Source organism: Suricata suricatta, chromosome 7, assembly GCF_006229205.1.
Source record: "Suricata suricatta isolate VVHF042 chromosome 7, meerkat_22Aug2017_6uvM2_HiC, whole genome shotgun sequence".
NCBI classification, from domain to species: Eukaryota; Metazoa; Chordata; class Mammalia; order Carnivora; family Herpestidae; genus Suricata; species Suricata suricatta.
The window spans coordinates 101,007,474-101,030,774 of NC_043706.1; the positions used below are offsets into that span (position 1 = coordinate 101,007,474).

Below are 23,301 nucleotides of genomic sequence, written 5' to 3' on the forward strand. Positions count from 1 at the left end.
GTTTTTGTGCCAATACCATACTGTCTTGATGATGACAGCTTTGTAGTAGAGGCTAAAGTCTGGGATTGTGATGCCTCCGTTTTGGTTTTCTTCTTCAATATGACTTTGGCTATTTGGGGTCTTTTTGACACAAAAGGGTGTCATGGTAAGCGAAATAAGTCAGGCAGAGAAGGACAGATACCATATGTTTGCACTCATAGGTCTAACAGGAGAACAGGAGAAACCTAATGGAGGACCAGGGGGAGGGGAAGAGGGAAAGAGAGTTGGGGAGAGAGAGGGACGCAAAACCTGAGAGACTATTGAATACTGAAAAGGAACTGAGGGCTGAAGGGGGAAAGAGGTGGTGGTGATGGAGGAGAGCACTTGTGGGGAAGAGCACTGGGTGTTGTATGGAAACTAATTTGACAATAAACTACTTAAAAAAAAAAACTCAGAGTGGGAGAAGGTTGAGATGAGAAAATCCAGAATACTAATTTGAGAATGAGAAGACTTAGATTCCACTCCCAAGTATATCACTAATTATTCCTGAGACTAACAATTTAGCTAACTTCTTATCATCTTGTTTACTTAATCCATAAAAGGATTTGGCAATTCTTGATCCTCTTATAGTTCAAATAATTTCAACAGTTTTAAAGGTAAGTCTTTCAAGTTATGCCATTAACAAATGTGAACTGAAATTAAATTTCTGAAAATGTTCTGACAAATGTTCAAAACTAAAATCCAAAGTAATAGGGAAAATATCTTGATGATGAAATTATTTATGATTTGGAAATCATGATTCTGCTGACATGTTTTCTTTGTTCAACTGAATGATCTGAAAGTTTAGCAAAATCTCTTAATTTGTCATGGTTTTCAGGGTGAAGAAGAATGAAATTTTATGGGTTTCTATTTTATTAGAATCATATTTTGGAACCAAAGAGTTGATAATGATTTATTTCTTTTCATTTTTCTGAATTATAGGGTGGCTTCACTCGTAAATACTCACTAAGTTCAAAAACTGGAACACTTCTTCCAGAATTCCCCAGTGCTCAACACCTTGTGTACCAAGGATGCATTTCTAAAGACAAGGTATCAATTAAAGATACTTCTCTATTGATTTTCTGATATGTTGGTTCCCTATCTCCATTTGCTGGGAATCTCATGGCATTTGAAGAAAGCAGTCAGAAATCTGCATAATCAAACATAATTGACTGATTTATAGGAGGGACAAATGTTTACTAATATTGATTAAACACTTTCCAATTAATTATTTACTATCTCCATGATAGTATATAATCAGGATTTGGTAAAATAAACCTCAAAATACTAAAGATTATTTTTAATTTAAAACTCAATATCAAGGAAGAAAATATGAGAATGGGTCTCTCACATGCAGTTTCTTTAATTTTAACGTTATGTTTTTGATTAATTTCATATAATTTCAGTAGTCATCAGGCACTTCTCTAGGACAGAATTTGTTCCTAGCATTGAGGGGGCAATACCTACATGAATGGCAAGAACTATACTAGAAATTGACAAAGCTTCCTTTCCATTCTAAAATTCTGTGCTCCCTTTTATTTGCAATTTTTTGAAAGTTAAGGAAGAAAGTTTCATAGGATTCAGTTTATAAATAATCCTCAATGTGACTCTTCAATGCTTATATAGTAAAATCTAAGAGTAAATTCTTCTCTATTTCTGAATTTCTAAAGTCATTTGCTGAGTACCAACTGGTTGACTAACGGCAGGATCCAATATTAAATCAGGACATAATGATTTCTGCATTTTTCTTTCAACCAAAGTTCATTTCTCTTTAGCATTTAGGAAAATATCTTTTTTAAATTATTTTTTTTAACATTTATTTATTTTTGAGGCACACACACACACACACACACACACACACACACACACACACAGTGTGAGCCTGGAGAGGAGGTAGGCAGAGAGAGAGGGAGACACAGAATGTGAAGCAGGCTCCAGACTTTGAGTTGTCAGCACAGAGCCCAACATGGGGCTTGAACCCATGAGCAATGAGATCATGACCTGAGCTGACATCAGATGCTTAACCAACTAAGCCACCCAGGCGCCCCAAGGAAAATATCTTTAATAGTATGTTAAGTCAGTTTGTATTCTTGAGGTTCAAAGATAGAGGAATATGACTAATGTCTAGCTGATTTAGTAATGGGTTTTGTGTAGAAACTGGAAATAAAAATAATGCATTGATAAAAAGATCTATTGACAGATAAGTAGTTGCACAGTCACTTCTAGGGTTTATTCTGATAACCTACTATTCCTGTTAAGAATAGTCAAAATATTGAAGATAATTCTCAGATGCTGATTCCAAGCAAGTTTCCTGAAGTATGTCCACTTTCTACCATTCTCCTCTCTCATCACATTTCTTGAGAATATCACATCCTTTTTTTTTATCTTATAAGGTGTGATATTATGACTTTAGACTTGGATGTCTCATGCGGCAGTCTGTGGAGAAACCTGTGGAAATCAGTGAGACTCCAGAGAACATGGTTCTTTGGGGGAAGGTATTGTTGGGTCCCTTTGTGGAGAGAATTGCTTACATGCAAACATATCATGAAGATGTTTGCTGTGTAAATAAATATACCTGGTGAAAGAGAGGAATGGGGAGAGTAACAAAGGGGAAAAAAAAAGAAATGAAGGCATGTTCCAATAGTTCATTTCAATTTCTCTGCTAGCTTCCAAGGAATTCCTTACCTGTCAACTTGAAAAACTGGTCTGTAGATCATTTCTCACTCAGGTATCAGGATACATAAATAAATAACCCCTGGTTTCAAAGTTCCTTCTTAGCGGTCCTCATCATGAGCACCAAGGACTAACATCCCTCTTTGTCTCTTGAAAACACCTGGACACTGCTTTTCACCTTCTTAGCCAGTAGCCCAGTTCCCCAGGTAACTTGTCAGTTTCTAGAAAGAGGGGTGGGGCCGAAGCTAAGCACTTTAGCATCTGCTTTCTTGAGACAGAAAGGATGGGACTTCCCAGTGGGAAGTTGATCCCAGTGAGGTGGGGGTTGGACAAAGCTGAGGGACCACTTTCTGCCTCATCATGGTGTTACTCAGGGCAGTTGCCACCCCTCACCGCATACTCACTAACTTTACTGGAGATAACCCTTGCCTCTGCCCCTGCCCTCTGTGGTGTGGTGTCTTATCCTCAGAAAATTGAGCAAAATTATTTTGTAAACAATGCAAGGCATGCTACAATAAAAATTAATTGTTCTAAGACCATGTAAATATTAAATAAGCAAATGCAGTACCAATAGTAAGATTTTAAAAGTTTGCAGATTTGTGTACAAAAGAATAAATTTTAACACACGTAAATGGAAATACTTGTGAAGATAAAAGCTTACTAATACCTTAGGAGGTTTCATGGATCAAAGGGTTAATTTTTGACAACAGTTGTGAACTCCTTTCTATATTTCATACTGTCCTTATCTTTATTTTTAAAAATATGTCTTGGAAACCTATTTAAAAATATAATGTCATTGCTTAAAGCATAGATCACGTCTCAGTTGCATTAACGGTGACATATTCTGCTAGAGGTGTTCTGTAGTCAGCATCTCTCCTTGCAGGGAGATTGGAATTTGCATGTCATCATTGTACAGCTTTGAGCTAACTCACAGAGATCGGTGCTGTCGCTGGGCTGTAGGGATAAATATTGGAGAATGGAGTTACAGTAGGACACTAGGACACCCACATCACCATCACCAGCCTAGATACTGCTGGGATAAAAGTAGCTCCAATGGTCAACCTCTCAGCATGTATTATGGATTATTGCAACCACATTACATGTGTTAATTTGTTTAGCCCTCATAACAACCCTATTAGAAATGTAATGTTATTATCATCTCCATTTTCCAGATGAGGAATTTAAAACATACAAATGTTAAGTAGTTTGCTTCACATCATATAGCTATTAAGTGGCAGATTAGAGCTAATATTCACATCCAGGTAAAAAACTAACACCTGTAACCTCTAAGCCATGTTCTTGTTCACATAGACTACACAACCAGTAATAGGTAGTGATATTTCTAGCTTATAAAATAAGGATATTTGATTATTATTAATCTGTTAAAATATTATCTGGTTCTGATCCATTCCAAATTTTAAAATATGTTTAAAACTTTTTAACTATGCAACCCAAATATCAGTGGTAATGTGGAAGCAGAGACTTTTCATAACAGGATTTACTATTCAAATTTTTTGGGGGTAACTTTATGAGGCATTTGCTATTACTATTCAAGTCATATTTAGTAAGATCTTACTGTGTACTAGGGACTATGTTCCTGATATTTTGTTTAACCTTTTTAATACCCTGTGGATAATATGTGATTAATATCCGACTTAAAGAGAAAAAGCTTAGGGTTCAGAGCAAAACAACCCGTGCAAAGTAGTGAAGTAGAACTGGGCTCAATTTTAGCCGAGTTCAGAACCCAAACTGGAAACCACTATGCCACACCATACAGCACCTGCTTAATAAAACTGTGCAGAGAGATGATATGTTTTACCATTTTATGTGTATTTCTGCAATCAAAGATAATTTTCTTCTTTGGTATAAAAATACAATGTTGGTTTGGCCCAAAGCTCCTTGCTCAATCAGCCTTTTCATTGTTCCTATGATACTATACTATAATTGTCTATTTGCTTGCCTTTCTCCCTTCATGAGGCAGTTAAGTTCCTGGAAATAAGAACCATATGTTTATTTTTGATTCCCTGACATTGAACACAATGCCTGGTACATCAGAGGAGCTTAAAAAATGTGTGCTGGACAAATGAATGCATAAACAAATGAAGGCAATATTGAAAGGATTCTTTGGTTAAGCATTTTCTTCCTTGAAATAGGTTGATACCCTCATAATGATGTATAAAACTCACTGCCAGTGCATCCTGGACAATGCAATTAATGGAAACTTTGAAGAGGTAAGGATGACAAAGAATGCTTTGCTGACCATACCGTGTATACTTTCTTGTCCTGTTCTTGATGAGTTCATGTGAAGGAGGAATCTTAATGTTTACACTTTTTGCTTTATAACTAGATCCAGCATTTCTTATTACACTTTTGGCAAGGAATGCCTGATCATCTTCTTCCCCTGCTTGAAAACCCTGTTATCATTGACATTTTCTGTGTTTGTGACTCAATTCTTTATAAGGTAAGCTCTTTGGGGTGTCTTAAACATGAACCATGTTTCCTTTATGAGTATTCTATCTAAATTTTTGCACTGTATTTTCAATAAATTTGTTATTTCTGTCTGGAGATACAGTATTTTTTCTGATGAAAAAGCAATATTTAATAGTGTATGTATTATAGTTAAATTTACATTAAATAAAATCAATTTCTGTTTACAGTTAAGAATGATTCCAAATGTGGCATACTCACTAAGACATGTAAATTTTGTTAATTTTTATTACCTGTTTAAGGTGTTTTCAGAGTGAATAATATAATATAATATAATATAATATAATATAATATAATATAATAGTGTTTTTTGGGAAAAGCAGAATTAAACAGTCTTAGGGGATTAACAACTTAAAAATATTGGAAATCTCTAGCTTTGATGTATTAATGTTCATTTCTATTCTAAAACCAAACAAGAGCCTGCAAATGTCTAAGACAGATCATGAAGATATTGTGAACAAAGTTGAGCTGGTTGGCCTTCTAGCCAAACATTTATCTGAGAAGAGGGAGAAACTAATTCCCTGACAGTCTGTTCCTTAGTTAGAGCAATGGCAAGTTCCAAGCTAAGAGAGAAAACTGTGTTACAATCTAGGTACTTTAAAGTGAGTTTGTCTACACTTCCCTTTTCAGTTGTCAGGTGGAAAACAAGACCTTTCCTTTTAAAACATAATCTGAGTTTGCAAGAAAACCCAAAAGAGAACCCTATTAAGCATTTAGAAAATAAAATCCTCCTAAATTAGTTGCTACTATTAGGTTCTCAACAGAAGCTAGATGAACTCAGACTGGTAAGAAACTTTGCACACCAAGAAAGGGTAGGTAGTCTTGAGCCAGAATGGGGAGGGCGGATTTTTTTAATCCTCTGTTAAGTTCTCCCTATCACAGGATAAGAGAATGGAGCAAGTGCAGTATATTCTCAGCCTATAGTTCAAATTCATGTTGAAGAAGGACAAAGAAGAATGAGAATTGTTTCATTTTTTGGGTTGCATGAGAGTATCATTATTTAGAGGGAAAAGATTTAGTTTGCAGTAACTGATTGCAACATTTAAGACTTGAAGAAGTAACCAGAAAAGGGAAATAAGGTGGCTCTAAGAGAGGGTGTAAGAAAAGACCCCGGGGCTCATGCATTCACATTGTCCACCATCAAAGTTGTTTGGACCATCATTCAGTACCTCCAAGAAATATTCTTAAGGCATATTTTTTTCTTTACACATGATTTGTGGTTTTTTTTTTTTTGAGTCCAACACAAAAATGCTGAGTTTAAGTACCTTTAAATGAACTAAGTTTCTCCTCCTCATGGTCGACCCAGGGAGGCACAGTGAGCATTGTTAATAGAGCAGCATAGAATGAGTTTCCGGAAGATCTTCATTCTTCGCTGGAGAGTGGTTAAGTTTTGGTCCATAAAACAGTACATGACTACCAAGGCCAGTTCATTGGTAACTAACATACTGGGCATATACAATACTGTCTTATACACATGGAACACATATGAATTTTGCAGATAAGCTACATAGGCATTTGAAGATTAGGGTCTACATACATTTTGAAATATCTTCTCCTCTTGATCCTTTTCTTTAGACGGTACCACAAAGTTTATCAGCCAGCTTAATGGATCTCCATTGATCATATCCTATTTCATCTCCTCTTCCTTTATTAATTCTAGTTTTTCCTGAGCTGGGATCAGTCAACACAATCTAATTTTTTCTTTCTCTAGTTCTAATCCAAGTCCTACCCACCTCATCCATGTTTGGGACTCAGTCTAGCCCTTTTTTTTTCAGTGTTCTTTTCTCTTAATTTTTTAATTTAAATTCAAGTTAGTTAACAGACAGGGTAGTATTGGTTTCAGGAGTAGAACCCAGTGATTCATCACTTACATAGAACATCCAGTGCTCATTCCAACAAGTGCCCTCTTAATGCCCATCACCTATTTAGCCCATCTCCCTGACCCACAACCCCTCTAAGGGAACCCTCAGTTTGTTCTCCATATTTAAAAGTCTCTTATGGCTTGCCTCCCTGTTTTTAATTTAATTTTTATTCCCTTCCCCTATGTTCATCTGTTGTGTTTCTTAAATTCCACATATCAGTGAAATAATATGATATTTGTCTTTCTCTGACTGACTTATTTTGCTTAGCAGAATACATTCTAGTTCCATCCATAGTGTTGCAAATGGCAAGATTTCATTTTTTTGATCATTGAGTAATATTCCATTGTGTATATGAGTGTGTGTGTATACCATTTATTCTTTATCCATTTATCAGTCAATGGATATTTAGGCCCTTTCCATAATTTGGCTACTGTTGATAGCGCTGCTATAAACATTGAGGTGCATGTGCCCCTTCAAATCAGCATTTTTGTATCTTTTGGATAAATACCTAGTAGTAGATTGCTGGGTCATAGGGTAGTTCTATTTTTGACTTTCTGAGAAGCTTCTGTACTGTTTTCCAGAGTAGCTGCACAGTTTGCATTCTCATCAGCAACTGTGCAGAAATGTTCCTCTTTCTCCACATCCTCGCCAACATCTGCTGTTTCCTAAGTTGTTAATTTTAGCCATTCTGACATGTGTGAGGTGGCATCTCATTATGGTTTTGACTTATATTTCTCTGATGATGAGTGTTGTTGACCATATTTTCATGTATTCCTTCTGTTCTGATAATTAACTCTCTGGACACAGTATATTAGTGTCACTTGCTTAACCTAGTACTGTAATGTTTTTAGATCCCCACCCCTTGCCTACACACACACCTCATGCATACATGCATTTTAGAGACAAAAGTATAACTTCTAGAAATGAATTAGCATATTATTCTCTAGAAAGCTAAGAATAAAAAGTAATTGAAAAATAAATGTCTTTCAACAAAAATACTAAGGATTTATGTTAACTCTCTTTCACTGTGATTAAGGTTCTTACAGATGTACTCATCCCTGCAACAATGCAAGAAATGCCTGAAAGGTAGGTCAGTCAATAAAATGTGGTAGTTTCTTAGTGTAGGGTTTAATGCTATCCATTATATTAAAAGCAAACATTAAATAAAGATTCATTTGCTTATAAAGATTACTTTGCTGCTCTTGTCCCTTGTATTAGTTAGAAGATGTGCCTCAATCTTTATACTCAAATCTCAATGAGCAAAATTGATAGAACAATCCTGAAATCTTTTTAATATGAGAAATGTCCAAATGAAAAATAAATATTTAAATGTCATTGATCCTTGAAATACTGAGAAAGTTCTTCAATAGAAACAGGCTACAGGAAGATAAATGTGGATAACTGATGGAAAATAACCAGAATAATAAAAACTATAAGAAAAATTAGTTTATCTTTATTATTACTAAAGATTATTTATTACTATTATTATTTATCATTATTCGTCTTAATTGCAAAATCATAAAGTAGTATAATGGAATTACCATCTTCTTTTAACAAAGGAATCAGAGCTCAAATAGACTGTATTTCCCATCCTGGGAACTTTGTACCTTTTGATCCCTTTCATCCATATTGTCCCACCATGACCCCCCAGCCCCTCTGGCAACTGATGACAGATGGTAACTGGACTGTCATGGTGATCAGCTCACAATGTATACAAACATCAAATCACTATGCTGTACACATGGAACTAATATAATGTTGTTTGTAGATTATACTTCAATTTAAAAAATCTCAAATTGAAATGATACCTGAAGATCTTTCACAAAAACTCTCTGATGTGTGAAAATAAAAACTTGAAAATAAAGAGCCAAATTTTTATTTGTAAACAAAGTCTAATGAAAAAAATGAAAATTTTTTCAGTATTCTGGGGCACAAATACATGTAGGATGGACATAGTTGATGCTCAATAAATACATGATGATTGATAAAACAAAGTCTATTTTTGATTTACTTTTTCCTGTAGATTGTTTTATTTATTTTATATAATAGTTGGTATTGTCATGATCATTAGTTTCTTTTAATTATCAACATGTAATCTTGAAACATCTAATCTGAACTCTGAATTAAGTACATGTAACATTTCTGTATCACAGCAGAATGGCTTACTTAGGGACAGGCATTATTAGTTAATAACAATAATAGCTGACCTTTGTTAAATACAGCATGGACTTTGAGACTACATAAATTATTTCACTTAATTCTTCAACTAGCCTGAAGTAGACTATTTATGTATTTATCTCTAAAGTATGCAAGTAGTTCATTGTAGAAAATAAAAAACATGCATAAATGCATTAAAAAATACTCCTAATCTCTCCACAATCTTAATGTCATGTTATTATCCCAAAGACATTTTCTCTAAGAATATCTGTAAATATACATATTTTAAAAATGGAACCATAGTATACATAGTATAATTGCAGTATACCTTGAAAATCTTTTATACCAACAAATATGGATCAACATTATTTAACTTTCTTTTTACATTTTATTTATTTATTTACTTATTTATTTATTTTTGAGAGAGAGAGCGTGCGCGCAAGAGAGCAGAGAGCTGGAGTGGCTCAGTCAGTTAAGCATCCGACTTTGGTTCAGGTCATGATCTCATGGTCTGTGAGTTTTAGCCCAGTGTCAAGCTCTGTGCTGACAGCCTGAAACCTGCTTCAGATTCTGTGTCTCCCTCTCTCTCTGTGTCCCTACCCCCTGCCACTCATACTCTGTCTCTCTCTCTCTCAATAATAAAATTAAAAAGAAAAACATAAAAAAGAGAGAGAGAGAGAGGGAGGGAGAGAGTGCAAGCAGGGGAGGGGCAGAAGGAGTAGAGAGACAGTATCTTAAGCAGTAAGAAGGCTCCATGCCCACTGCAGTGCTGGGCTTGATCTTGTAACTGCAAGATAGGCCCTCAGCTGAAATCAGGAGTTGGATACTGAACCAATGGACCCATCGAGGCACCTCTCTACATTATCCTTTTAAATGGCTGCATAGCATCTGAAAAATACTATACTTCATTAACCAATTTCTTATCATCGAACAACTGGATTTTTTAAAAACACAACTTGTTAGACAATTCCCCAATAGCTATTATAATCCCAAATCCACAAATGAGGAAACTAGCAGCAGACAGAAGTTAATTTATGTGTTTAGAGTAAGTTAAATAGTTAAAAAACAGAGTCAAGATTTTAATTGAGGGTCTGTTGAACTGTACTTTCTATTCTTTTTCCTGTATTATGTCACTGCTTGCCAATATATGCACCATCCCAAATATAAATTTAGATCTGTTTTGTTGAAGTAGAGTGTGGAGATTGTTGACTGATTTAAAAATTTTTGTGTTTCTATATAAATGTTTGTGCACATACCCAACCAACATTTGCAGTTTCTAAATTGGGTCCTGTAGCACATTTTTGATCATATATCCCACAATCCTATTTGGATTATAAAAATCTATTACTAGACACTAATAGTAAGTACCTGAAATGACATTATGATCCCTATGCAATATCTCTCAAGAAGCCAAGATACACAAAATCAAGTGAATACTTACATTTCCACAGAAATATTTTATCAACAATGACTGAACCATGAACTAAAATTAATAATATGGTATTATTTATCGATTGCACTCTGCATGCCACATTTGACAAGAGAAATCTCCATGAGTTATTTTATATAGTCCTCATAAATAATGATCCTGTGACATAGATACTAATCTTGTCCCCATTTAATAGATGAAGCCAGCATTTGAGGACATTGAGAATTTTGAACAAGGTGATAAATGGCAGACGTAGGCTGAATCTATCAGACTTCAAATTCATGTTCTTGGAATCACAGAATAATAGCATACCTCCATTAAACTACATTTATTTAATGCATTTTGAACAATTTAGCATTTAATATATAAGGTTTTTTTTGTGTGTGTAGCCTATTAGCAGATATAAGAAATTTTGCTAAAAATTGGGAACAGTGGGTTGTTTCATCTTTGGAAAACTTGCCAGAAGCCCTAACTGACAAGAAGATACCTATTGTACGAAGATTTGTATCTTCTCTGAAACGACAAACATCTTTTTTACACCTTGCTCAGGTATGTTGGTGTTTGAGTTATCAGATTAAAAAAAAATCCTCTGGTAGCAAAAAGTAAGATATTTTTAGAGATTGGAGACTAAATAGACAACAATTAAATGCAATGTGAGACTCCAAAGGGAATGCTAGAATAGAAAAAGGAAAAAAGTGGGAAAATTGATGGAAATTTGAATTATATCTATAGTGTAGCTACCAGTGTTATATCAATGTTATTTTCCTGATTTTGGCAACAATGGGTAGGTAAGATGATAACCATAGGAGAAGGGGGATGGGGAGAATATGGAAATATTCTGCACTATTGTTGCTGCAAATTTAATATTATTTCAGAATAAAAAGTAAAAAATACAAAATTTCTGAGTGCAATATAAAATGCAAAATTGTTATTTTCATTATGAATTCAGTTAAGAAAAATGAAGGTTATGGGGAATGGGCCCACGTGATATTTGATGTTGTGAAACCCACAAACATAACACAATTTTAAACTACTAATTTGGATCTTTTATATAGGAAGAAAAAAAGTAATTTTTAAATTAGGACTACAGGTTTGTATATTGTTAAAAAATTATTTCCCCTCCTCTCAAATGATTGTTTTGTGAAAATTTATAGCCCCCCAAATTTTAAAAGACTTGATTGGGTTAGTTCTGGATAAAAAAATAAGTAACATTATAAAATCCTTATTGTATGACTGTGAATAAAAAAATCATTTTCTAGTTCCAAAAGGAGTGTTCAAAGCTTTTGCAGAGATGATCATGAGTTTCAGCTACTGCTTTTAGTTTTAAAATAAGAAAATATTTGTGATACTTTCCTCTCAAGGAAATATTTCTCTAGAAGTCAAAACTTTCCTTTACATAGACCATTGACAATATAGTTTAGTGTCTTTTTTACTTCCTTAATGCAGATTGCCAGACCAGCTCTCTTTGACCAGCATGTTGTGAATTCTATGGTATCTGATATTGAAAAGGTTGACTTGAATAGTATTGGATCGCAGGCCCTTCTCACCATTTCTGGGACCACAGACACGGAATCAGATATCTACACTGAACGTAAGTCTCCTTCCTTTTAGAGCTGGGTCTCTTAACTCCTTGGCACTATTGACATCTTGGTTTTGCTCAGGTCATGATCTCACAGTTCATGAGTTTGAGCCCCACACCAGGCTCTGTGCTGACAGTGCAAATCCAGCATGAGATTCTCTCTCTCCTTCTCTTTCTGCCTCTCTCCCTCTCTCTCTCAAATAAATAAACATAAAAAATTTAAAAAAAAAGACATAACCTGAAAATAATGAAAATGTTTTTGAGTGTGGGGAGCTTTCTTCTAGTTTTCCAATGCATGCATGCACATTTCCATGTGTTTTACACTTATACCATATGATGCATATCAAAATGATATCTCAACATAATACTGTTTTTCAAAGCAGACATTCCCTGCTCAGGTTTGGACAATCTGACAGAGTTTAGCAAGCTAATATGTGTGACTAGACTACCAGGCTCTATTTTGAAGGGACGGAAATCCATTATTTCTCCACCATTTCTCTGAAAAGACAAAAGGTGTGGCCTCGATAGGCTCTTGCACAAATGATGGTTGACTCTCTGGGGTGGTCCAACATCAGCCCTGCTTTCTGTTTCCTAGTATAAAATTGTTTTGCCCTTTGGGACTCAGTAGACGTCAAATTCTTTAATAAACAATGGTACCAAACAGCTCCTTTAACCTTTACAAGATGAAAGATTATTCGTGTAAGTGGCTCAGTTCTACAGTGCAGAATTTAATTTTTGCTAAAGATAAAAGGAGTTCAGAAATCAGGAAATCAAGTTTAGCTTGGTTCACTCATTATCTTTCAATAAAGCTGTTGGCTTTTAATGAAAGCTTTATTCAGAATGAATAATCAACTATACTGACAACTTACTCTTCCCCAGTATATACGTGCTTATATTATATAAGCCTATATTTCAATATGTGCCAAAATACATACACTTATTAAAATGTTGAAGAGTAAAAACATAAGGATTTTTTTGTTCCTTGCTCTCAGGATATTAAATAATTTCTTTAACATGTTTAATTTATTCTGTTTCCCTCTTATGCTACAGAATCCTTAATGATTCCTAGTTTTAGATTTTCTCTTGGGTTTGAAGTACAGTAATATTCTGCCTTCTTTTTTCACTTTAGATGACTCTATCACAGTGTTCCAAGAACTTAAAGATCTTCTTAAGAAGAATGCCACCGTGGAGGCTTTTATTGAATGGTTGGATACTGTGGTAGAGCAGAGGGTTATTAAGGTATTTTTCAATAACAGATTCAGAAAGTAAAATTTTTCTTAGTGGTAAATGCTAAATGGGCTGTAATTTCTTGAATGGTGGGGGAGGGGCGATAGTCTGTGTATAAAAAAATGCTTTGAAAACTTTTTGAAGACTTGCAAATAAGGTGGCCCAAATATCAAAACTCAGAATAGGCCAGATTTGAGAGTGTTGGGCATAGATTCAATTCTATTTACATTTATGGACAAATGACTACAAGCCACTGTGCATTCCCCGTGAGTGAAGTTACAGCTGAGTAACATAGGCGATGAAAGATAAAAGCTGAAAAAGATCTGACCCTTCTCTAAAAAGAAAATTGTCCTAAATGCTGACGGAAAATATGGTTTCCCAGTATTTTAATACTGGGAGCTCAGTATTTTGTGTTTTCTGTGTTTTTTCAACTCTTTCAGTCAACCTGCAAGCCATCCATCACAGAACAAGGCAGTAAGAGCAAATAGATCCATCACTACTTGGTGTTAGCCATTCTGTATCAAGGAAACTGGTTGTAGTGTGAGGACTTTTTTTCCTCCTGGAAGGAAAACATTATCACTCAGGACCAGAGAAGTCAGAGTTAATCATTCACAGAAATATATAACCCTTCCTTCACACTGCACCTTCTGTTCTTTCTAAAGTTTTGTCTAAGGAGAATTAAGAGAGAGAGCATTTTGTAAATTATTCCATTTGTTGTCTAATTCTGTTAGGTAGCAAAACCTTACAGAATAAAGATCTATTAACCTTAAAAATCACAGCAAAGACAGACTAAAATTAAAATCCTTGGACAGCTCATAATATCTGATCAAATAAATTGCATGTTGTGCCATCTGTCCATTTGTCAGTCAGTTTATCAACCTCTTGATGTTATGCAGGATGCAGGTAGTAGCAGGTAGTAACAAGATGACGGGTGTTATAGTTTTATTTTGTTCCTTTACTTGTAGACCAGCAAGCAGAATGGAAGATCACTGAAGAAGAGGGCTCAAGACTTTCTGCTCAAGTGGAGCTTTTTTGGTGCTCGAGTAATGCATACCCTCACCTTGAACAATGCATCCAGTTTTGGTATCCTAAGTGCTTTATAAAGCTCTTGTTGGTTGAATGCATCATTCACTTTCCAGTGACATTTCCTATCAGTTTTTAAACGTGTGGCACTGTCACTTCTCAAATCTGACTGTCGAGCCATGGAGGATGGTAGTTAGGAGCCTGGGTTTTGGAGTCAGACCGAATGCAGAGTTAAATCCTGACAGTGCTTCCCTCTGGCTTCGCTTTAACCCAAGTTGGTTGAAGAGGATGAATATTCCTCTCCCTGGGTTATATAGGCGTGTTGGTGAGGCAGCACGTGCAGAAACACAGCCCAGTACTTGGGGAGCCCTTCGTGGATAGCAGCTGGTATCACTACATCCCATCAGTGCCTGGATATTTTTTTTTTGTTAAACAGGCAAGTGAACAGTAATTAATTACAACATGATTTTCCAAAGGCACCAATTGCAATATGGCAAATTTTTGTATCTTTTTCAAGAACTCAAAGAGCAGCTGAGAAGACATGCTCATACGTTTCTGAAACATCTTTCCTGATTGATTCGACTTGTGAAACAAATTGAGTCAAGTTAGCTCTTTTAAAAGTTGAATACCTTCCTTTTTCTAAAATTTCTGGGATCCTTAGTTTGAAGCCATAATGCTATCTCATGGACAGTACGAGATTTATAAAGATTATCAATCTTTATGTTATAAAATAGGTTATAGTTTACTAAGTTTTCTAAATTTAATTCTCAGTGGAATTAGATAAAATCAGTGAACTCATATTGAAGGATGAACAAAATGTACTGAGCTGATTAGTTGAAATATCATAGTTTTGTGTGAGGTTTTTTAAAACATACAACACTTAAGCCTGACTTTATTATAAAAACAGACTTTTGTTGGGAAATCTGTTCAAAGAAGTTTAAGGTTTTCTAAGACAACTTCCAAATGAAAATAACTCTCTTGCTTTTTACGAAACCAAAGAGAACTTTGTTTCAGGCGAGAAAGACATCTTACCTGATACTTTTTTCAGACCATGGTGGCCATTGTCTAATTATTGAGTACAAAGTAAACAGAAATACAGCAGAGTGGAGCTCATTCTCCTCAGGTTAAAGCTTATCACACTCCAATGTGTGCCCTCTTAAAGCATAAAGCATGTCTCACTTTCATCCGTATTTTCCTTTGATGTAATTAGTGGCCAAAGAGCTGGCAGGACAGTACACACAGTGAGCTGGGCAGGCGGGACACAGAAAGATTAGAGACCCAAGTTAAGCATGTTGGTCTTAGCAGGTCATTTAAAGTCCAACAAGTATTTGTTTATTTCAGTTGCTCCTTGTAAAGTGTTGTGAGATGGTCACACAGATAACTCGACTTCTCTCTTTCTCTTTCCTTCTCTTTCTCTCCCTCCTTTCATCTCACATTGTCCTCTCCCTGTTCCCATCCATAAACAAGGTTCTTTCCATTTGATCCGAATGCTTCTTGATGAATACATTCTCCTTGCCATGGAGACCCAGTTCAATAATGACAAAGAGCAAGAGTTACAGAATTTATTGGACAAGTATATGAAGAATTCAGGTAATTTAAAATGTATATTTTTAAAAATTTTTTTACATAGTTTATTTTTGAGATAGAGAGAGACTGAGCATGAGTGGGGGAGGAGCAGAGAGAGAAGGAGACACAGAATCTGAAACAGGCTCCAGGCTCTGAGCTGTCTGCACAGAGCCTGACGTGGGGCTCAAACCCACAAACCGTGAGATCATGACCTGAGCCGAAGTCGGGCACTCAGCCAACTGAGCCACCCAGGTGCCCCTAAAATGTATATTTTGTTTTACATATTTCTTTATTTAAACCTAAGTTCAAGGATTTCTAAGCACACATTGAATGGTTCTATAAGAGTCTCAGAGTCTTGGGGCGCCTGGGTGGCTCAGTCGGTTAAGCAGCCGGCTTCAGCTCAGGTCATGATCTCACGGTTTGTGGATTCGAGCCCTGCGTCGGGCTCCGTGCTGACAGCTAGCTCAGAGCCTGGGGCCTGCTTCGGATTCTGTATCTCCCTCTCTTTCTGACCCTCCTGTGCTTGCGCTTTCTCTCTCTGTCTCTCAAAAATTAATAAAAGACATTAAAAAAAAAGAGTCTCAGAATATTTTCCCAAGTATGTTACTCCTAACACAGTAGATTACCACTATTGGAGCACTATTATTTTTCTCTCTACCATTTATACTTATAGTCAAAGGATTTTACTGCAAATTCTGAAGGACACAAAATCAATGTTCTTGTGAGAATTTAAATGAAGGTAGAGAGGTGATTAAAATAGAAAAAAACCTTCATAATTCAAGACAACACCTGTGGTACACACCATTTAAATGATGTAGAAATAAGTTCTATAGAACTTAAAGAAGGAAGAGGACACATCTGTTTGGGATGTGATGACTTGCATTTTGAAGACTGTCCACTCCTGAGGGGATCCTTTAGTGCCCCTTAGAATACAACTCACAAATGTACAGAAAACAACAACAACGACGACAAGAAAAATCCAGTACCAGTGCCCAGAACCACAGATCTGCCAGCCTTGTTTCCCATGGCAAATATTTCCCTGGGGTTTCCAGATTTATGACACAACCCTAAAGCATTTTCAGTTTCCTTTTCTTGGGCTTATATACTAGGAATATGGGAATGATGTTAGCTTTCTAATTTAAAAATAAATCTTGGGGCGCCTGGGTGGCTCAGTTGGTTAAGCGTCCGGCTTCGGCTCAGGTCATGATCTCACGGTTCGTGGGTTTGAGCCCTGCGTCGGGCTCTGTGCTGACAGCTAGCTCGGAGCCTGGAGCCTGCTTCAGATTCTGTGTCTCCCTCTCTCTCTGACCCTTCCCTCCTCGAGCTGCCTCCCTCTGTCTCTCAAAAATAAAAATAAATAAAAATAAATCTTTCCAGATGCAAGTAAAGCTGCCTTCACCGCTTCTCCGAGTTCATGCTTTCTGGCCAACCGTAATAAAGGGAGCACTGTTTCCAGTGACACTGTGAAGAATGAAAGTCATGTGGAAACAGCCTATCTTCCTCTGTCCTCCAGCCATCCTGGAGGCTTACCCTCTGCTCTGCATCCATTTCCTGCTGGGAATACAGACACCATGCCACTCACAGGTACATTGGGAAATATTCAGGGTTCAGCACATCCCACAGTAGCCTATCCCCGTGTTTTCTTCAAAACTGGTAACCTCCAGGCATTCAGAGAATAAGCAAGACTTGTCTTAACTAACTTATATTAAAGCTTTATAGAGTTTTTGTGATTTTCAGCATTTTTCATTTACATTTTTATCAATGCCATTATTAACATAGGTACCACACTGTGACATGCCTTCTCAGTTATATCAGAAATACAACCACTTATCTTCATTAAGTGGAAGAAAAAATTAGATTAGGTATACATAAAATCTTGAAGATGCTTTGAGAGTCAAAAATGGGTCTCTTATTTATTTTCGGTTTTTGAGGATACTATTTCTTCTCCATTAAAAAGTAGATTTGGCCATTTGAGGAAACCATTACAATGATTTTCATCTTTGGTCTATAGTCCCCTTTGTGTCAATTTGAATCTTCAGTGGCTGGAACTCAATACATGATAATATTTTAAGTCTGCTCCTTGCCTTATATCTTTTCTGAATATATAACTTCATTGGATACACAGAATTTTAAACTTGGAAGTGCCTTAGAGCTTAGGGGCCCAGTTCCACCAATGGAAACTCAAACCCCCAGAGAGTTGGTGGCACTCATTACTCATTGTTCATCAGTGGTGTTTGGATGATGCTTTAAACTGGCTTGCTTTGAAGCCATGGGCATTTTGACACTAGTGCCTTTTTCTTTTATCCTAAAAATCAAGCCATTTAACATTCCAGTTTTTTTTAAAACTATGGAGAAATGTGAGGAGGAGATCTTTTGACCTTCCCAACCTTGAGCCCTAGCCATCTTCATACCCACAGGAGCATGAAACCCTCCCAGACTTCTTTTTTACAGTCACTAACTCCAAAAAACTTCACTATTGTGAAATGTACATGTATTGTGAAGGTGTCTTTTATTTATTTGTTTGTTTGTTTATTTTTTGCGATGGTATCTTTAAACCTAGGTTTTTAGTGTTCTTCAGTTCTGTAAGGTTTAGAGAATACAAACGAACCAAATAAAAAAAACATACTCATAAATCTTTTGAATCATTTTTAAAGATATGTACCCACCTATTTTAATATGCCGCTGGTGAATGTTCTGGTAACCTTTTTCCAGGTCAAATGGAGCTTTCCCAGAACACTGGTCATCTGATGACACCACCCATTTCTCCAGCCATGGCGAGTCGAGGAAGCGTCATTAACCAGGGGCCCATGGCTGGAAGACCTCCAAGTGTGGGCCCGGTCCTGTCAGCTCCACCCCACTGCTCAACATTCCCAGAACCCATTTATCCTACTCATCCTCAAGCCAGTCATGACTTTTATGGGACCAACTCTAATTATCAGACTGTGTTTAGGGCACAGCCTCACCCCCCATCAGGACTGTATCCTCATCGCCCAGAGCCTGGTCGATGCATGGCTTGGAGTGAACAGCAGCTTTCTAGAGACTTCTTCAGTGGCAGCTGTGCTGGGTCTCCATATAATTCTCGACCGCCTTCCAGCTATGGACCATCCTCAAACAGCCAAGATTCACACAGTATGCAGTTTTTAAATACAGGAGGCTTCAATTTCCTGGGCAACACAGGGGCTGTCAGCTGCCAAGGAGCGACACTGCCTCCTAATTCACCTAATGGTACTGACATTTTTAAAGACTTTTTCCTGGCTTTTGAGATGGCAGTAAGACAAAATCAGACACTGAATTGAGCTCCACCTCTCTGAGTAGCATGTCATCCATGTAAGGTTTCTAAGGATCATGGAATCTTAGATACGTGGAGCTTATTTCTTCCATATACAAACATACCCCTAATTCTGGTGGGTTTTTTTTTAAAGTTGCCCTCGTAAATGCCACAAATGATGAAAAAATACTATGTCAAACTATATGTTTGAGATCTCCTTTAGTAAGCCCAAAAAAAGAATGTTCTGTCCTTTTTATTTATAGTAAATAATGTTTCTTCTGGAGAACTAGGACTGATTTAAGACTGAAACGGTGCCCCCTGTTAGTCTGATAAAGCATTTGAAGTTTAGGGAGCTGGAAAGATCTGTGGACTTGTTCAGCCACCACAGCAGGTTCTGTGTCCTCCATTCTAAATGTAGAGCAGTTCTTCTCCCAGAAACATAAATCTGTAGATAAAATTGGCATTTGACAAGTAGTGTAATCTTTGTGACAGGTTAGTGGTGCTTTTTTTTTCTTTATAGGAAGATCGTGTTAATTTAGATGAGGAAAATATGAGAGAGGTGTAGTCTTACATCTGAAAATTAATAATAGGATAACTCCCTTGTATTTAAAAAAATAGCAGAGTGATCCATATCCTTATAGAAGCATAAATCCAACTCTATAGTAAAGGTAGATGTGAATGTAACATTTACACTATGGCATCTTTAGGGATCTTCCCTATTATCTTGTCCTTTTTGTCCTTCCTGGAATATTCTTTTGTAGTACGTTAACAGTACATTCCTGACATTTTCTGTTATAGGATACTATGGAAGCAACATAAACTACCCAGAGTCTCACAGACTTGGATCAATGGTGAATCAACATGTTTCCGTCATCAGCAGTGTTCGCTCACTGCCCCCCTACAGTGACATCCACGATCCACTTAACATTTTAGATGACAGTAGTAGAAAGCAGACCAGCTCCTTTTACGCAGACACATCACCATCAGTTGTGTGTCGAACTCCAGTAGTAGGTAATTATTTTAGCAGTTCTTGCAAACATTTTAACAAGCTGCTAACCTCAGATATGTAGTTTTATTTGGAGGGTGACTATTGAGGTAAACCCAGAGCTCATGTTTCTACAAGTGATTTATCATTTTGGATCTGAAGTCATATTTTTGTGTCTGTTAGTAGCAGTCTTCCCATTTCTCAGTCTATGTGTTAGTTGGCAACCCACTGCTCAATCTCCTATTCTTTAAAAAAAGTAGCTGGCACTTACTGTGTATGCAAAACATGAATATAATCTGTCAAATGCAGTCTAAAATACTTTAAGTTTTATGAGGCCAGTGATTATACCTTTTTCTCACTCTCTCCTGTTCATGGTTGGACTCAGGGACAGTGCCAAGAAGTGTCTTTGGACCACATAATCTCCACCAGTACCTTAAACTCACTCCAAGTTTAAAAAAATGGTGACTTGTGATAGAGGTTGCTGTCATTTTCTCAGTTGTATCTAAAATGTGATTAGACAGCTCTGTAGAAAATGCTGCTATTATTATTGCTTTGTTACATATAGTTTAAGTAAAAATGAGCAAAACAGGGTGTTTTCCATGAAGTCCCCTAGCATCTTTTTCCAACCAGGTTGCTGCCCCTGGGAAAATCCTGCAGCTTATACTTGTAAAACTTGTACAACAGCAGCACCCAGCAAAGTATCTGTCACATACTAGGAACTCCATACATCAATGAGTTGTAAAAAAGGGGCAAAAATATATGTATAGATTTAGTTTCCAGTGTAACTAATAAGGGATCACAAGGCAGGTATATATGCATGTAAGTATCAAGGCAGAGTGTTAATGTTTATGTGAGATGGTTGAAACCTTCCAATGGAATAGATTTCAAGGTAGCGTAAGTAAAGGGCATTGACACCCAACTGGAGCATAAGGGAAATGAGATAAATTCCATCTCTCCTCTGATAGTGTGCTTTTCCAATAACTGAATAGGAAGCACTTCTTCCCTTCCCGTGACCATCACAGATGCTCCCTGAGCAGAGTCTAGCAGTTCATCTCATGCTATCTGCAGATGGTTATTGCTTCTGGGTTACTCTAATGAAGCAGAAAATTCCACTTCAGGAAGTTTCCTCACTGTGAGACGAAAATGTACCGTGTTGCTATTGTTACTATTAGTTCTGTTTACTTGTAGAGATAGTGGAAGCTTTGATGGGACATAGCTTAAGTGGAGGATGGATTCTAAGCTTTAGTTGTCAGAGCTGACTTACAAGGAAATAGCAAAGAGGGCTTCTGAGTGAAAAATAGGGGAATAGAGTAAGTGAGTAGGTAGAGCAAGGGAAGTTAGGGGCCACTTTTTGCTTCCTTAGTTTGAAAATCCAGTTTCCAGGGACAGAGAAGATGGTAGTTAGAAAAATGAGCAGTCAGCAACCATACATGCAGGAAACATAGTGTCAGAGAGCCAGTTGGTCAAATTTTTGAGAACCTATTCCTATGTGCCAAACTTCATTCTAAGTGTGAGGCTATGCTTATAAGAAGTTTACCTTCTAGGAAGGAGAGATTAAGTGATGAATATGTAGACAAATGCATTAAAAAGATAATATTGAGTACTCTGAAGTCAGATAAATATGGTATAATGACACATGGTTATGGAGAAACTGCTTTTGGTAAGATGGTTGGGAAAGGAATCCTAGGCAGAGACATTTGAGTTGAAAGCTGAGTGACTAGGAGGTGATGGTTTGGAGGTCTGATGGTGGAGTTGTAGGCAGAAGAGATGACAAGGGCACTGTTTCTGAAATGGAAACAAAGAAAACTCGGTGGGCAGAAAGAAGGCCAGTGTGCCTAGAGCATGGTGAATGAAGGCAGTAGAGTAAAATCAATCAGAAGGCAGAGACCAGTTCACAGACGGTCTTCTGAACCAGGGCAAAGAGCTTGGATTCTGTTCTAAGAGTAATGGGGAGTCACTGTAGAGTTTGAGAACAAGTTGATGTACACATCAGCAACATTATGCTGGTTCCTCCCTGCAGAATGAGAGAGTGGGGCAAAGGTGACGGTCATAAGACTAGTTAGGAGGCTGCTGTGTTGGTCCAGGTAAGAGAAGATGGTGCTTTGAATAACTGAGGAAGTGTGGATGGAAAGAGAAGGTAGACTGGGGATATATTTTGGTGACAAAGCTGTCTGAATTTAAGTTTGAAATTGAGTTTTCTTTGTGTAGAAGTGAAAACAACTTCTAGGAAAATTGCTTAGATATGTGTGATAAATGCAAAAAAAAACAACAACAACAACAACAACAAAAAGAAACCAAAACCCCACAGAGGGTTAAAATGAATGGCACTTGCCAAGGAAACTAATGCAGTCAATATTCAATTGCTGATTACATTTTCCCTTACAGCATCCAGCTTGCAAACTCCAGTACCTTCTTCCTCATCCCAGTGTATGTATGGAGCTTCCAATCAGTATCCAGCTCAAGAGGCCCTGGATTCCCATGGAGCAAATGGTAGAGAAATGGTGTCCTCCCTACCACCCATCAACACTGTGTTCATGGGAACAGCAGCTGGAGGCACTTAAACCAACAATGTTGGGTGGGGATTGAAACTAAGAATCTCTATGGCTCAAATATTGTTCACTCAGATTGCCATCAGGGTAAAGAAAATGAAAAATATGGTGGCAGAACATTGTTTTCAAGTCACTGGTACAAAACTATGGACAACTCCATAATGAGTGGAGATACTTGCAGACTCTGCCTTGCACACAAATTGTTTAAAATGTGATCTCATTATTAATTATAGTTTCAAACATTATCAAATGGAACCACTGGAGCTTTGAAGATGCAAACATTTCAGCTATGAAGGTTTAATATTTTGCTTCCTAATTTATTGAAAATCTGTGTGCTATTTCATCTTTGGCCTATTAAAAGAAAAATTATTTAATGCCTTTAAAATATCTTTAATTTATTAGGGTCTCAGAATCATTGTTTACTATCCCTTATTTGAAGAAAAGTCAAGTGTGTGTGTTCTACCTCCTATGGAAATGT

General features: G+C 36.8%; 1 protein-coding gene across 1 annotated transcript in view; it reads left to right on the forward strand.

Moving 5' to 3' along the window:
• Positions 1 to 22,835, forward strand: part of RFX6 (regulatory factor X6) — a 53,068-nt gene extending 30,233 nt beyond the window's left edge. The window contains exons 7-19 of the mRNA XM_029945499.1: positions 961 to 1,068; positions 4,845 to 4,922; positions 5,039 to 5,152; positions 8,077 to 8,126; positions 11,016 to 11,175; positions 12,073 to 12,217; positions 13,335 to 13,444; positions 14,398 to 14,515; positions 15,923 to 16,045; positions 17,399 to 17,605; positions 18,734 to 19,246; positions 20,088 to 20,300; positions 22,660 to 22,835. Coding sequence (XP_029801359.1) covers positions 961 to 1,068; positions 4,845 to 4,922; positions 5,039 to 5,152; positions 8,077 to 8,126; positions 11,016 to 11,175; positions 12,073 to 12,217; positions 13,335 to 13,444; positions 14,398 to 14,515; positions 15,923 to 16,045; positions 17,399 to 17,605; positions 18,734 to 19,246; positions 20,088 to 20,300; positions 22,660 to 22,835 — 2,115 coding nt within the window. The remainder of the gene's footprint in view (positions 1 to 960; positions 1,069 to 4,844; positions 4,923 to 5,038; positions 5,153 to 8,076; positions 8,127 to 11,015; positions 11,176 to 12,072; positions 12,218 to 13,334; positions 13,445 to 14,397; positions 14,516 to 15,922; positions 16,046 to 17,398; positions 17,606 to 18,733; positions 19,247 to 20,087; positions 20,301 to 22,659) is intronic.
• The last annotated feature ends 466 nt before the right edge of the window (positions 22,836 to 23,301 follow it).